The 14,740-nt window shown below is 49.6% G+C and overlaps 1 protein-coding gene across 1 annotated transcript; it reads right to left on the bottom strand.

Annotated features, from left to right (window-relative positions):
- Positions 1-1,915: 1,915 nt before the first annotated feature.
- LOC137665196 (16 kDa beta-galactoside-binding lectin-like) lies at positions 1,916-4,548 on the bottom strand. Its single transcript, XM_068404042.1, is given in 4 exon segments — positions 1,916-2,105; positions 2,608-2,779; positions 2,916-2,995; positions 4,441-4,548. Coding segments are annotated over 4 exon segments (513 nt in total). The 3' UTR covers positions 1,916-1,952.
- Between the last annotated feature and the right edge of the window lie 10,192 nt (positions 4,549-14,740).

Here is a 14,740-nt window from a genome sequence, read left to right as displayed (position 1 = left end):
TCTGAAACTAACATCCTGTCCTGCAAATAACACAATATATGCAGGACAGGAATTAGAAGCACCAATACCTGTGCCCCTGTCAGCATCAAATGAGAGCCCTGCAGCACAGCCAGGCTCCTGCCATGCAGGGTGCAAGCTATCCCTGTCCTACTCCCACACAGATGTATACCCACACCCTCCCAGCAGCTTCATAGTGGAAACTTCTGCTGAACTTTGACACTGTAGCATCCCCAGACACACACACCTCCCCAGAGGGAGAGGTGCCCAGAAAACCTGCTGCTTTATTTGCACACCAAGTCCCTTGCTATAGAATCATTTTGGTTGGAAAAGATATGAGGAAGAGCCCTGTCTACCCACAGTCTGTGCCCACAGGGTGACTGGCAAGACACAACTACAACTCACCCCCTTCTGGCAGAGCTGCAAGGCAGCCTCCATAACAAGGGTTATCAGCAGAGATAAAAGGGCATCAGTAAAGCACAAGGGTCCACCCTCCAAAGCAAATGCCCCCATCACTCCTGGGGATGCCCAGCCCTGGGGCAGCTGCTGCAGTACAGATCTGGACTGTGTCTCTGCCATGCAGCTGACAAGAAGGGAAGAGGCTTGCAGCCTGTCAGCCTCTCCATAAAAAGCCTTCAGATGGCTGAAATGCTCTGCAGAGTGGTATTGCCCCTACCCAAGCAGCTGGCCCCACTGCTCAGCTGTTCAGAGGAGCAGCAAATGCAGCCCTAGTCTAGAGCAGCTGCTGAGAGAGGTGAGCCAACAGCAGTCAAATCCCACCCCTTCAGCAGCACTTGGCTAAGACAGACCTCACCAGCACAGTTCCCAGCTGAGCTGCACTGGGGCAGCTTCAGCAGTCACAGAGCCAGCCCCCAAACCTGGGCAGCCTGTCCAGGCTCCCAGCTCTCCACAGCAGGCAGGACTTCTTTACCTTTCATCAGGTCCTCAAATGCTGCAGCAGTCCCAAAGCCCTGTCTTGGGTAGGCACAGCTAGCAGGCAGCTGGGGAGTAGCACTAGCAGACATACTCCAAGGCATTGCACAAGCAGAGCAAAGAGGTTGTGAACAGGAGAGACTCCACTAAGCTTTTTCTTTTCAGTCTGCCTAACTCAGCTAGTTGTGCTTTGTGCACTCAGGGTTTAATACCTCTAGTAACCCTGTTTGATACAGCCCTCAGGATGCATCTGGAGCTTAGCAGCCAAGCGTTACAGACACTGACCCACAGGGTGCTACATGGCCTGTCACCCATGCCTGCCATGCTGCTAAGCCACTGACCTCATGGTACAGCATGATGCTGGGTCTCTGACAGTGTCATGAAGCAGCACAGACAGCCAGGCTCCTCTCAAGACCTCACACCTAAGCTTTCTGCTAGGCTTCTCCTTACACTCCACATCTTTTCCCCTGGCAAGTGAAGTTAGCTTGCCTTGCCTGCTCTTCTCTACTCCTTAAGTCCACTAGTGCCAGCCTGCAATGCACCCAGCTGCTGAGCATGTTCTTGGAAAGCAGAGCTATTTGCAAGAGCACAAGCCATGCCCTGTTCCCTGTCAGTCCCCCATCCCCAGCAAGGAGATGGGAGCAGCACTTCTTGGGCAGCGGTGGCACAATGTATGCCCAGCATGCACTTGTTTGGGCTTCCCTGGCTGGGAATAGTCCCAGAGTTTAGAAACCAAACAGCCAGGGACCACTCACTGCAGCAAACAGGGACAAAGGAGCAACTACTGCTAAGGGAGCTTTATTCACAGTAAATCATGCTTTACCTGGCGTGTAGCCTAACTCAGTACCAGCTACAAGGCTGCAGTGTAAGTAGGCACGTGGATGAATACATACCCCTTCCCACCGCCCATCCCTGTAGCACACAAGAGCAAGCAGATTAGAGCAGAAAACAGCAGAGGAAGCAGCCATTGCAAGTCTGGGTTTATTTCACTATGCAGGGGGTAGAAAACAAACCAAACCAAGCTATAGCTGTTCGCTGAACTTGATGGCTTTGACTTTAAAGTCACCCTCCACAGCCAGGTATTCAATTTTCTCCATGCCCAGCCGATTAGGGAACTGGAACTCCACCTCGGGCAGCTTCACCGTTGCCTCCATTTCATTGAAGGAGATGCAAATCTGTAGAGACACACAAGAAGGAAGGCTAACACATCCCAGCTCACAAGCCTCGCTCCCCACCTCCAGTCTGGGGGTGGGACAGATGAGGTGGCTGCTGGTGTCAAGGCCATGCTCCCTAGCTCAGCCTCCTCCCTGCCCAGCAGAGGCATGGAGGGGAGGAAGCTTGTTTGCTCTGCCCCAAGGTCAGCTCCAAGCTCCTGCAACAAAGGGATGAAACAGACCCAGTCTGAATCTCAGGTCCCTGTTTCAACTGCTCTTACTGGTGTGGCTTGCAAAGGAAGGCCAGAGTGGAGCACTTAACACATCTGAGCTGTTGGGCATCGACTTGATCAGAGCAGATCTAGACAGTGGGTTGCCTTTAGCTGTGACTCTTCCCTGTTGCTTAGTCCCCTTTCCATGCCTGCTCCTTCTCCACCACAGGTACAAGGCAGCATTAAAAAGCTGTGCCCTTGGCCCATTAGTGGTCTGTGCCAGGGCCTTGCCAACACCCCTGGGGCCTCACCTCGATCTTGTCACCTTGCTGGAAGGGAAAGTCAGCCTTCCTGTCCTCCTCACCCCACACGCCATCCTCCTTCGAATTGCACACAACAGTGTTGACATCCCCGTGGCAGTTGAAGCGAGGGTTGAAGTGCAGCAGGAGGGTGCTGCTGTCCTTCCCTACGTTCACAGCAAACCTGGGGAAACAGAGAGGCAGTGCCAAGGAGGTGCCTAGGCAGCAGCTCCAGCTACCCAGCGCTGACAAGCCGAACACAGCAGGAGCTCAGGCTTCCCCCAGTGCCACATCAATCCAGGCGCCATCTCCTCACTCACCCTTTGGCATCAGACGGGATCTTCCCTTTGACTTTGATGCACTCACCAGGCTGGATGTCCAGCTGAGTAACAACCAGTCCCTGCAGGGCCAAACCACAGGAGTTAGTCTGTCCCAGGGCAAGCCCACCAGCAGTGCTGGGGCCAAGGCACAAACCTACTCTGGCAGACCCAAACACATTCCCAGTTCTGTGCTGTTCCCTGCCTGTCTCAGCCCTCTGCCAGGGAATCCTCATTCACAGCTGTCCCCCCATTGGAGTCTCCCACCCTACTAAGCAACATCAGCTGACAAGGAGGTGATTCAAGCCAGTGCAACAAGAGTAGGGTACCAGCACTGATTTACCAGCTGCTACAGAAGACAGCAGTGGCCAGAGCCATTAGCAGAGGATTAACATTAGTTACAAAGCTTTTCTAACACTAGGTCTGTCTCATTTCCTTAGGTGGGTCTCTAAGCAACAGGAGCCACCGAAAAAAAGTTTCTTGTCTTGATTTAAATAAGCAGCCTACACACAGAGAGAGGGGTCAGTGGAGCCCACTTCTGGCTGCAGCCCAGTAAAGCAGAACAAACACCCCCCCCCGGGAAGCTCCTGCTGCAAAGGAGAGGGCTTGATCCTTTCCTCAGAGCCAGATTATTCACTCCCACAGCCGCATACCCCCAAAATAGCACTTAACATCACCAGCCTCCCTCAGCTAAGAGGAAGATGCTGTCTGGTGAGATCAGGCATAACTCAAATGATGTTTTGCTGCCTGTGCTCCAGGCCCTGGGGCAACAATGCTGAGCTCCACTTACCCACATGCCAGATAAGCCAGGCAGACTACTTTCAGATGAGGTATATTGTTTACTTGGGGTAGTTCTCCTTGCCTGGCTTGTGCAGGCCCGTGCCCAGCAGCTCTGGAGCCTGGTACTCCTCTGGGACTGCCACCCAGCCCCGGCGGTGCTTGTCCTCCTGCCTACTGCCAGCTCTGCTCATGGCACAGACTGCTAAGGTCAGGTTTCCCCCAGTCACTGAACTGCTTATCATCACAGCAGCAACGCTGCTTTCTGGCTCTGTTTCTCGTACAGTGCTGGAGCACAGCCTGAAGCAGCCTCGGTGCCCAGGGGGTCTTTCAAAGAAAGGGAATTTAGGGGGGCAAATCAGAATACACTGCAGTCCTGCTTTCCTCTGCTGTTGCATTGAGTTAGCCCTATCCTGTACCCAAAAGGCATTTTTCCAGATGGAAAATATAAAGTTTAAGGGAAAAAAAAGGTATAAAGGGTATTCAAACTGTAGAGTTGCAAATGATCCCAGACCTTTAGAGTACTCAAAGATATAAACATGCATAAAGATATAAACAGCTTCCCCACTTAGACAACATGCTAGAGAAGAGGAGTAGAAAAATGGCTGGTCAGCCCTCACTATTCCTCCCCCAGCATTTCCTCTCAGCTAATCCTTTTCTCCTCCTACCTCTGGCACCGAGCCCAAAACCCACACACACCCAAACCCGAGTCCTGCTTGGCACACCAGTCCAGCTTGAAGAAGGCACTCACTTGCTCCATGCTGCAGCCACCAGCCCGGGCACCCCCAAGCCCCTGCTCCACAGCCCAGCGTGACTCGGCACTGAGCTCCCGCAGCTTAAATCACTTGGGCAGGACCATCACATGATGGAGGGGGGTGAAGAAGGGGATCAGTTGCAGCTGTTTGGGGCTGGAGCTTTGCCAGCCATTTAAAGTGGGCAGCGGGAGGTCTCTATTGATACTGTTCTCTGCAGGCAGAACGTGTATGATTTTAAAAGCTAGTGATTGTTTGCTTCTGCGTGATCCTGGAAATCCTTACTGTAAGCTCTTCTAGCTGCTATGCAGTGTATGTTGGCTCTTAGCCCGGCGGCCCGAGCGTGGCTCCGTGCCTGCAGCGAGGTGGCTGCTTTTTGTTAAGTGATCCCTGTCTAAAATCAGGCTTGGAGTCCTCATGTTACTGCTGCAGAATATATGTGTACACATCCTCCCAGCCTCATGCCTCCAAGGAGCCTGGACTGACGGGAGCCCCTGGGTACAAATCACCTCTACTTGCAGTTAAACGAATCCCAAGGGTTTGTTATATTCCATTTTAAAAGTGCCTGAAAGTTAGGGCTGGTTGTGTGGGGCACTACTAGATGTGAGAATTCAGGCTGCAGCTTTTGAAAAGTGGTGTGATCTCGCTGGTTGCATTCCAGTTGCAAAAGGCTCCAGAGGGAAAAGAGAAATGCTTTGTTAGCGGAGGAAGAGGCCGGGCTGAGGGCAGCGGGCAAGGAAGGAGGCTGCTTTCCCAGCTAGTCCCTAACGCCTGCTTTTCCCCTTTGCTATGTCCCTTAAGAGCACTCAGCATCGCAGTGCCGAGGGTCTTGGCAGGGAGGTGGAGGTGGGAGCAACTGGGGTGTTTGTGGGTCTCTGTGACTGGATCAGCTGGGTGCTGCTTGTAGCTTTGGACTGGCTTTAGCAGGGTCCTCAGGCCTCCACGCCTCAGTTTCCCTCATACGTGAAGTGACATTAATGACATGCAGCTTCAGAATCCCACTTGAAAACTTCAGTCAGAGCTGCTGTACAAATGCAGCGTGCTCCTTGTTGGTTAGGCCATGACTAGCCCATATCTGCAGGTAACTTCAGGAAGGGCTGCACAGGGCGGCTTAGGAAACAGCGCAGGAATGGATGGCGAGGTAGCAGGACTGCTGCTACCCGAGGTAACATGCTACCCTGCAGGAGGCTGCTGGAACCTCCTCAGAGCGTGCTCGCTGTTACACAAACAGCGACTCCTGACACCGTCCTTTCCCCAGATATCCCCCACACCCAATTCTGAACATGCACGTGGCATTTCAGCATCCCGTATGACTCCGGGTGAATCAAAGCCAAGCTGCGTTTGAACTAGAAAGTCACAAGCCTGAACTGGAGCCCTGTGACTGGCGTGTATAAAAGAGGGCAAAATGCTGACTTGGAAGTACTACAGGGAAAATCCTGCACATGCTCTGGCCACCAGCTCGCTCCCTGGCCATGCTACGCATACACCAGGGCCACGCTGAAGTCGGGAGTTGACTGCAGGAGCAGAGCCGGTGCAGGCAGTGAACGCCACCAAGAGCAGGTCCCTCCACGGGCAGTTGGGAGAAAGCCCGAGTAATTCCACCTTAAGTTTGCTCTGGTCTCCAGCGTGATGTTAGCTGGGATCACGTGTTACAGGCAGGGTTTAGGCGCCTGCTTGCTGCGCGCCCGAGTTACCGTGCAGTCGTTGCCCCGTTCGCTGCCACGTGTGAGAGTTGAGCAAATTCTGTTTGGTCGGGTGGGTTTTTGTGTTTGTTTTCCATCCAGCTCTGGGAAATCCCTGGAGACTTCTCTCCTCCTTTCAGTACTGCAGCGTTTCTGGAGGCAGAGCTGCTGGCGAGGGGAGTTGTGGTGCTGGGGCCGTGCAGTGCCATAGCATTGGCCACTCCGACTCCCCTTTGAGATGCACATTTCTTGTGAGCTGCTTTTCTGCCCCGCAGTCTCCTCCGCCGACCCTTTCGTTCACACAGGGAAATACCTTTTGAATAACACGTGGAGACTGCACTGTTTGTTTTCCTTGAGTGCTCTGCACTGGCAGCCTGGTTGGTTTAGCAACAAACCCTTTGGTCGTGCCACTGATTTAAAACACTCCTGATTTTCTTGTAACTCCCCAGAAATGCCCCAGATTTGCTTCAGAAAAACATAAATGCCAGAAGGATGTAGCGTGCTGATTGTTACTCTTTTTAATCTTCCGCGAGAGAAAATACACCCTAGCCCTTGGCGAGTCATATCCCTGGCTCATCAATGCTGTCATTAGAAATGGCTTACCCCTGGTTTTGGAAGGTCCCAGAACACACCCCTGCTGCTGGCCAACTCAAGGACTAGGGTACGTTCTCTAGCCTGCATGACATGGGGTGCAGAGGCCAGCGCTGCTGGCTCTTTGGTGTCCGTCTGGTTTGTCTTGCATTGAACCAACACATGCTGGTAGTTGTTGATGCTGTGTACCCTAAGTTATTAATTGTTGTAGCTCGGAAAGAGGTCCCACTTCTTGCTGAGAGCGTGAATAGTGGCTTTCTGCTCCTTTGGAGTTGGCATCTGGCCCCAGGTCCAGCACAGCAGTACTGTACGTGTGCTTCCCTGGGAGGGCACCACTGCTTCAGCCGTTGCACCAGTGGGAACACACACCTGAACCACTCAGGCTGGCCAGGGAGGGAGAAAAAGTGCTCCAGTTCATCTTCACTAGTGCAAGGATTAGACTAGTAAAACAACAAGAAACACTCCTCACCTTTCTCTGGTGTGAGCTGAAGCTTACAGTTTGCTCTAAGTTAGGGGGTTTTTTTGTACTTTCTTTGGGCAAGATCTGTTCTTGTCTCTAGAAGTTCATTCTCAGCTCATCGAGCAAAGACTGCATCTTTCTCTCGAGCTGTCTTTAGCAAACATTTGTGGCTGGATGGGATCCTGGTCTCAGCAATAGCCCCTGCTTACTCTTGCAACCTAAATATTATGCTGTTATAGCGTGATATACATGTTATATATATAGACACACACATACAAGGCTGTTTTCTACCTCTTAGAATATGTGGGGACTTTAACCTAGCAATCCTCTGCTACTGCTGTTGATGTGTCCAATTCTTCCTGTTTCTTCTGTAGCATGTTAGTTTGTCTCATCCGAGAAGTTCCTGCCTTTTTCCTCGAGCAGTCATAACCCCCTGACGAGTTTTGTTGCACACAGTTTCTCTAAACCCTTCTGCACCAAAGGGCCCTTGCATGGCTGGCTAAAACAATGCTCTCGCCACCATGGTATCTTCCAGCCCTATGCTATCCATGGAGGAAACTTCAGGGTTGGTCTGGAGGGAGCCAGACTCCCAAGAAAAATCCTTTGCCTGCTCCTGAAAGACAAAGGATGAGTCTGGAGCCACAGTCCAGTTTGGCAGGAGGGAGAGAGGCCCTCCCAAAGCCTGCAGGTGCTGAGCCTCCCAAAGCACTGGGAGGAAGAAGGGCTGAAGGTCCAGTCCACCCCGGATGCCAGCTGAGGCTGCATGGCCACATGTCACTACAGGATGTTTATCCCAGAGGGTTTCCCAATTTCAGCTTTCCCTACATTAAAAGGGAAGCACCTCTATTCCAGGTTAATTATAAATTAAGTTAATTATAAAGAACTTCTTGCACTATCTCAAAGTGATGAAAGGAGTTTGCTGATCCCTTCACTGGGGTTTAAAGTATGTCTCATCATTTTATTTCCCTCATTAACACTGACCCAAGCTGACAATCCCTGTGTTTCTCTCAGTGGATTAGATTTAACTGGAGCAAATTCTTAACTACCCAGAACTGGGGCTTATTTTGGACTCATTTCACTTTGGCACCTCTCCCCATGCCTTGTAAGTCTGCAGGTGGCAAACACCTCTCCTCAGAGTTTATTGCCTCGTCTCAAAGGAGCCTTTTGTATTTGTTCCTCATTGGAGGCGCCGGCTACTCTAAACTTATGAATCCAGGTACATCTTCTCCTCCTCTTAGCAGCTCAGCAGGAAGATTAATCTCTCCTCCAAAGTCACCATGCTTGCAAGAAAGCAGTAGAAAGCAGCTTGCTGCCCTGCTGCTAGGCCACTCCTTTTACCCTTTCTTACCATACTCGAGTGTGAGACCCACATCACGTGGGACAGACCTGCCCTTGTTCCCCTGTGACACCATGCCCCAAACAGCAGGATCTCACCCTGGAGCTGGAGGCTGTAGCAGCTGCTGCAGTATGAATTCATAGCAGACCACAGGTTACCAACCCTTCAAGTGCATGTTTTCCAGAGGTCTGTCAACTCTGGCAGTTTTTATTATTTATTTTTCTTAACAACGTTGTTGTTTACATCTATGACTACATTGCAATAGGGAACAGACCCTGGAACACTTTTCACTGGGCTATCACAGAAGGATAGCAGCACTTCCCATATGGATATTCCTGTGGTCTAGCTCCAGACAAGTTGGATTTGATTTTTAACTCGTCATCAGCTGCAAGGGGACTTGGAGGGGCAGGGGGGAGATGGGAACTGTGCCTTTCCCTATCCTTAACCAGCTGAATAAAATCTGTACATGCCTTGGAGTTGTTTACATGGTGCACAGGAGGTGAGGAAAGCTGGGAAGGAGTGCATCTGCACTGCCCTCCCCAGGGTGCTCAGGGAGTAGGGCTGGTTAGCTGGGTCTGGACCCTGTGTGAGTGGAGCAAGAGGAGAAAGATTGTTCTGGTTAAAAATAAGAGTGTCTATGGAGAGGGATCACCACTGGAGCGTGCCTTCTAGGTAGCTTTTGTCTTGAGCTATGGTGACTGCACACAGGTTGGGGATCTAGCCTTTGCTTCATTTCTTATTCACAAATCAGCTTTCACCCCTTAGTGCCATCCATAAAGTTAAAGCTTGTGGGGTTTGCCAAGAAGCCTGGGATGCTCTTCTGAAAGAGAACTGTACATTTGCCCCGTTCCAGGCCAAAGGTCTGGACCTGTGTTGCCACAGTAGACAGATCAGGAAGCATTACTTCATTATTGTCTGACACAGGAGCGGCTTCAGCAGGGCTGGAAGGCAGAGGCAGCTCTGCACTGCTCAGGTTTAAATGCTCTGCAACAGCAAGATGTGCTGTGCTCAAGCTGAAGAGCTGTCTGCTCTGCCAGCATGGCTAACTACAGGCCCGTTCATGGTATGGTGACACTGCCAGGACTGCACATCCTCAAGTTGTCAGGAGAGCTGCAGGGAAACTTGGGCAAGCATAACCTGGATTGCTGATAAGAACAGCGTAGTCAAGTCACCCTTCCCACCTTCTCCATCTATCAGAGATGCAGAGGGCACTGGCTATGGGTTCCTGCCCCTGCAACCAACTGACAAATAATATGTTGGTCCTTTTATATTTTCTCCTTATGACTTTTTAAGGCTTGATTTTCCTTCTATCACTCTAATTATGCAAAACCTGCAAGGCAGAGGTGTCCCTTGTACAGAAGGACTATAAAGTAGTTTCTTGGTTTGTAGCTTTGCTCAAATCAATGGGGGAAAATACCTCACCATGACTTTGAATAGGGTAGGACCAAGCCTTCTCCATCAGCCCAGTGTCCACAAAAGCATTCCAGCAGCCTTAAGCTGGACTGATTTAGAAAAGCTCTCCTCTAGCCTGACATATAGCCCATGCAGCTTGCCAGGCTGGTTTAGAAACTCAAGCCATCTGGAGTTCTTTCCCACAAAAAGATGTGTGTGCCAGAAATTGTCTCCTTTGAGCCACCCACAGTGAGAAGGATTGTATTAAAGCTGGATCAAATTTCTCAAATTCAATTTTAGGCAAAAAAAAATTGTCAATAAGTATTTGGAAAAAGCCTTGGGAAGAACAAGCTGATTAAAAAATGTAACAAACTTAGAAGAAACATTAACACTGTCCATTCTGAGCGCCAAGATACTGAAGGGCCTTCAAAATGATAGGGGTGAAGCTGCTGCCCCTTCCTGCCGCCTTCTCCCTCAGTGTTTTGTCAGCCAGATTTCAGGTTTACCTGAAATGGGTCCTGGGTTGTGAGGGCTCACTTGCTTCAGAAACAAGCTCTGATCTTCTCTGGCTGTTGATGTGCAACAAACCAAGATACACTGAGGTTTAAGACTAACATTAGTGGATCCCTTTAATACAGCAGCTGTAACTCAGTACCAAATGCAGGCAGGTAATTTGATTGTCTTCCATTACTAACAACAGGCCATTTCTCAGATAACTGGAATGTGACATCTCAGCTAACAGCTAAAAAAGAAAGAGCCAGTTAGAAATACACACACATCACACACATTGAGAAATATACTCACAAGTGGCGGTTCAGTAAGTTCTGCTCGGAAGCAAGAGCATCATTGCTGAGGACTGTGGGCAGATCAGAAACCCTGCTCCTAAATCCCCTGAGGGCTGTGGTGCTCTCGCTTGCAGCTCTTGGGTGGGTCCATAAAACCTTCTGGCCATGGCATGATGAAATGAGGCAGTGGTGGGGAGCCCTGGGCCCTGCAGGATGCTAGGGAGAAGGAGAGCAGACAGGGTTTCTCACACTGACAAGCAGCAGGAAATTGGGAGAGCGAGACTCACGCCAAGGCCTCAGCCATGACTCACGCCATGGGCTGCAGCATGCCCTCAAGTCTCATGGGAGAGCACAAACACAACTGCCTGCCTCAATGCAGCCACCACCACCACATTAGTCAGCCTCCACCCTGGCATGCTCTGAGGCACTGCCCTCCCATGGCAAATGAGAGTCTGCACCAGAGAGGAAGCAGCCAGCAGTCTGACGGAGCTTCACTGCACATAATCCCACAGCACCTTTGGAAGTGTCAGCCCAAGGACAGACCAGCAGCACACCTGCCAAAGTCTGCTAGATACCAAAACCCAAGGGAAGCACCAGTGCAGCTGCCCTCCCCTTTGGCCACAGGCAGGAAGGTTAGGACTTTCCAGATGCTGCATCTGATGCATGGACATACAGATCCATGAGTGGCTGCTGCTCACCTCCAGCACAGACCATCCAGCAGCTAAAAAGCCATCCAGCATTAGATCAGTAGGCAAGCACCGTGAGGAACAGCAACCTCGGGCTTGATGTGAGGCAGCAACAAGAAACCAAGGAGAGGGGAGAGTTGCAAGATGTTTGCTTAAATCATCTATTCAGTATTTATAAAGCAAAGAGACAAAAAACCCAAATCAGATGCAAACAACTCCTCAACTGAAAGATCTGCATTTCCCTTGAGCATGCCATTCAGCAGATGACTAAACCAGTTCCATTGTTTATGCAAAGAAAAATGTGCAACTTCCCTTGACTGTGCCCATCTGTGTGCCTTAACCTGGAGGCAAGGCTGCCAGGCTTACTGACCCCCTGTAGATGGTATTTATTAAAGCCACTTGCCCTGGAGACTGCCCTGCCTTGGCAAGAACATTTCATTGCCTTCCCCCCACCCCCAAAAACACTTCAGCTTCATCTAGTCAATGAGATGTACAGCTTTGTACAGTACCATGCAGTGGCTCATCTTTTTCTGGAAACAGATGTGTTTTGACACATACATACTATATGTTATGAAACAACATTGCTCATCCCCCCTCCCCAGAAAAGAGGCTTTATATACATGGATTTGTGATGGGTTCTGTCAGCTGCTTGTGCTTGCTGTAAGCCAGTGTCTCCTAGTGCTGTCATACGTTCCTTGTCTTTGCCTATGGGCTGTGATGACCAGGACTCAGATAGGGAGAACAAATACAAGTTAACAGGCTTGTGGCATATAAACATCCAGCAAAAAAATATGCTGAAACAAGATTCATGCTTTACCTTCTTTGTCACTGTTATGACTCAAACAGAGCTGGAAACTCAGCTGATGAAATATTTTAATACAAGCAGCTATCTAGGAAGGAAAAGAGCAAGACATTCCTTAATGCAGTTGGACTGTTTTATACATGTTTTCTTGTATAACAGTCGATCCCCTTCCTGCATTTACATTTTACACTCCTGAATAATATTCAGCATGTGCCTAGCAGATGTCTTCCTGTCTTTAGGGTGACTTGATGCCACTTGGTACAAGCAGAGACACTGGGAAAGGGACAGGGCCTCCCTCAGACACAGGAGGTAGTGCAATTTTGGGCGTCAAGTCAGGGTCCCAGCACAGGGTGTCACCTTGGTTGCCCAGCCCGTGTACATGGGTGCATGTGTGGCCTGGACCAGAGGTGTTGGCACAGGGATATGAAGCAGTCCACAGCGACAGGCAGGCTTTCCCTTGGGTAGAGTCACAGGGAGACTGGAGCTGCAAGAGAGGAAACCAGTGATGGTACAGGGAAAGGACCGTGGCTGCCCCCAAGCTCTGCATAGCCTCTACCCAAGCCCTGCATGCTGCAGGTGAGCAGCAGCATTTTCTTTTCCCTTGGGCTTTTGCTCTGGAGCCCCACTGTCTTCCCTGGCCTCTACCCAGCTTGCAAACCACCTGGCTCTGAGGACAAACCCTGCCTTCCTCCTTATCAGCTCCCTGTTTTGTTTTAGGGCCAGGAGAAGAGGCAAACCACAGTACTAAGTGCTGGCTCCTGGTGGCCAAGGACAGGGTGCCAAAACAGCAAGGCTGCTCTCAGCCCTTTAGACAAAGGCTGCAGCCCCATGTACCCATTTACCTCTGATAAGAGAGCAGCACTTTAGATACCATCACCAGGCAGCTACAGAAACACCAGGGAGATAAGGAGGGTGAAGTGCTTGTTATTGGAGGGAGCACAGCTCTGCGTCCCTGTGGCAGTAACACTTCCCATTAAGGCCAGGAGGTATTTCTTCTCTTAGCTAAGACTCAAGACCTTCCCATTTCCCCTAAGCAATCTGTTCTATTTACCAGTGGCATGCAACTCCCATGAGGACTTTGGACAACCTGTGGTGACACCTGCTCTGTGCTTGGCCAGGCAAAGCTATTCGTTCCCTGGTGAGTTATTACGGGACTCCAGGCCTGAGACACACACTAATGCAAATTCTTCCAGTTCCCACTTTAATTAGACTGGTCTGTGCTACATTAAAGACCACAAAACACCTCTTCCTGGTATCAGATTCATCAGAACATTCCTCAGGTCTAGAGCTGTGTGTCTCAGGAAAACTGAAAGACAAACCAATAAGTGTTTTGACAGAGCCCCAGCAGCAAGGGGGAAGCTGCTGTGACTCATCTTGAAGGACTTTGGTCATCACTTCCCACAGCAGCATTAGAAATGCAAACCGAGGCCAGTCCCCACAGACTAACATGCTTATGTGGAGAAACTCATGGGTAGTTTTGATGGGTGTTTCCTTCACAACAGAAACTGACTTCTTAAAAAATTTCGTTTTAAATAGCTTGTGGCCTTTGAACACATCTGCCTGAGAAACACTGTCACAGAGACAAAAGCATCAGAAATCTTTATCAGACTAATCTGCCATGAGCAGTTTTGTGCTTTCCTTCAGTGCCATCAGACCTAAAAGAAAATAATATCAGGGTAAAGGTGTATTCCACAAATACAGGTTTTTGTTTTGCTTGTATTTTATGAACAGCAGGGAAGGCCTCATAGATGTTAGGAGCTTAAGTGTCTTGACTTTGCTGAAATCCCATATATATATTTAAACCATCCATAAAAATATTTGCTCCATCAGGTCAAATTAAGTGCTCTAATGAAAAAAACATAACCTATACAAGAAGACCCATCTGTGTCTTTATAGACAAGCTACTGCACTGGAAATTGCTGTGCTTGGTTAGGGATTTAACACCGTGGTGCCTCAGCCCTAAGCCCCCTGTCCATAGCACTCCGTGTACCACTAACCTACATAAGGCTGCAACACTTGTCCCAAAGCCACCCAAAACCATCCCTTAGATCATACAAGGGACTGCAGCACTTTGCCCCCACTCACCAGCTCTTAAGGACAACTTTAGTATTTTTTCTTCTGATTTTCTGTCCTTTATAATACCTTCTTTTATGTCTTCCTCTTCTAGTTTTTGAAAGTTTCATCTTGTTTTCACTGGTTCTTTTGTCAACAACTAAATGCTTTGCACTAGAAGTTTCCTACCTCCACATTTATCCTTTTTAAGTTTTTCCTAAAAGTAAGATAAAAATCTGTTAGTTTTTTGTTTTTTGAAAATTAGCACAACTAAAACACAACTGTATTCCCTCAGCCACAAAACAGCACCCAAAAAAATCATATAGTTTTTTTTTTCCTCTTACTTTCCCTTCCTACTGCTCTCCAGAGAAGCTCCATCAAGCCTCCAGCCTCAGAAGAAAACTACTATATGTGATAAGAACACAGCCTCACCCAGCCTCCTTTTAAGCAGGTCTCACCCCACACTGAGGCTATATAAGGGGACAGGAAATGTTATTTTTTTCAGGTGTGGAA

The sequence above is a fragment of the Nyctibius grandis genome, chromosome 6, assembly GCF_013368605.1.
Source record: "Nyctibius grandis isolate bNycGra1 chromosome 6, bNycGra1.pri, whole genome shotgun sequence".
NCBI classification, from domain to species: Eukaryota; Metazoa; Chordata; class Aves; order Nyctibiiformes; family Nyctibiidae; genus Nyctibius; species Nyctibius grandis.
Note: the sequence above shows the minus strand (reverse complement) of the source record. Positions and strands in the feature narration are given on the sequence as shown.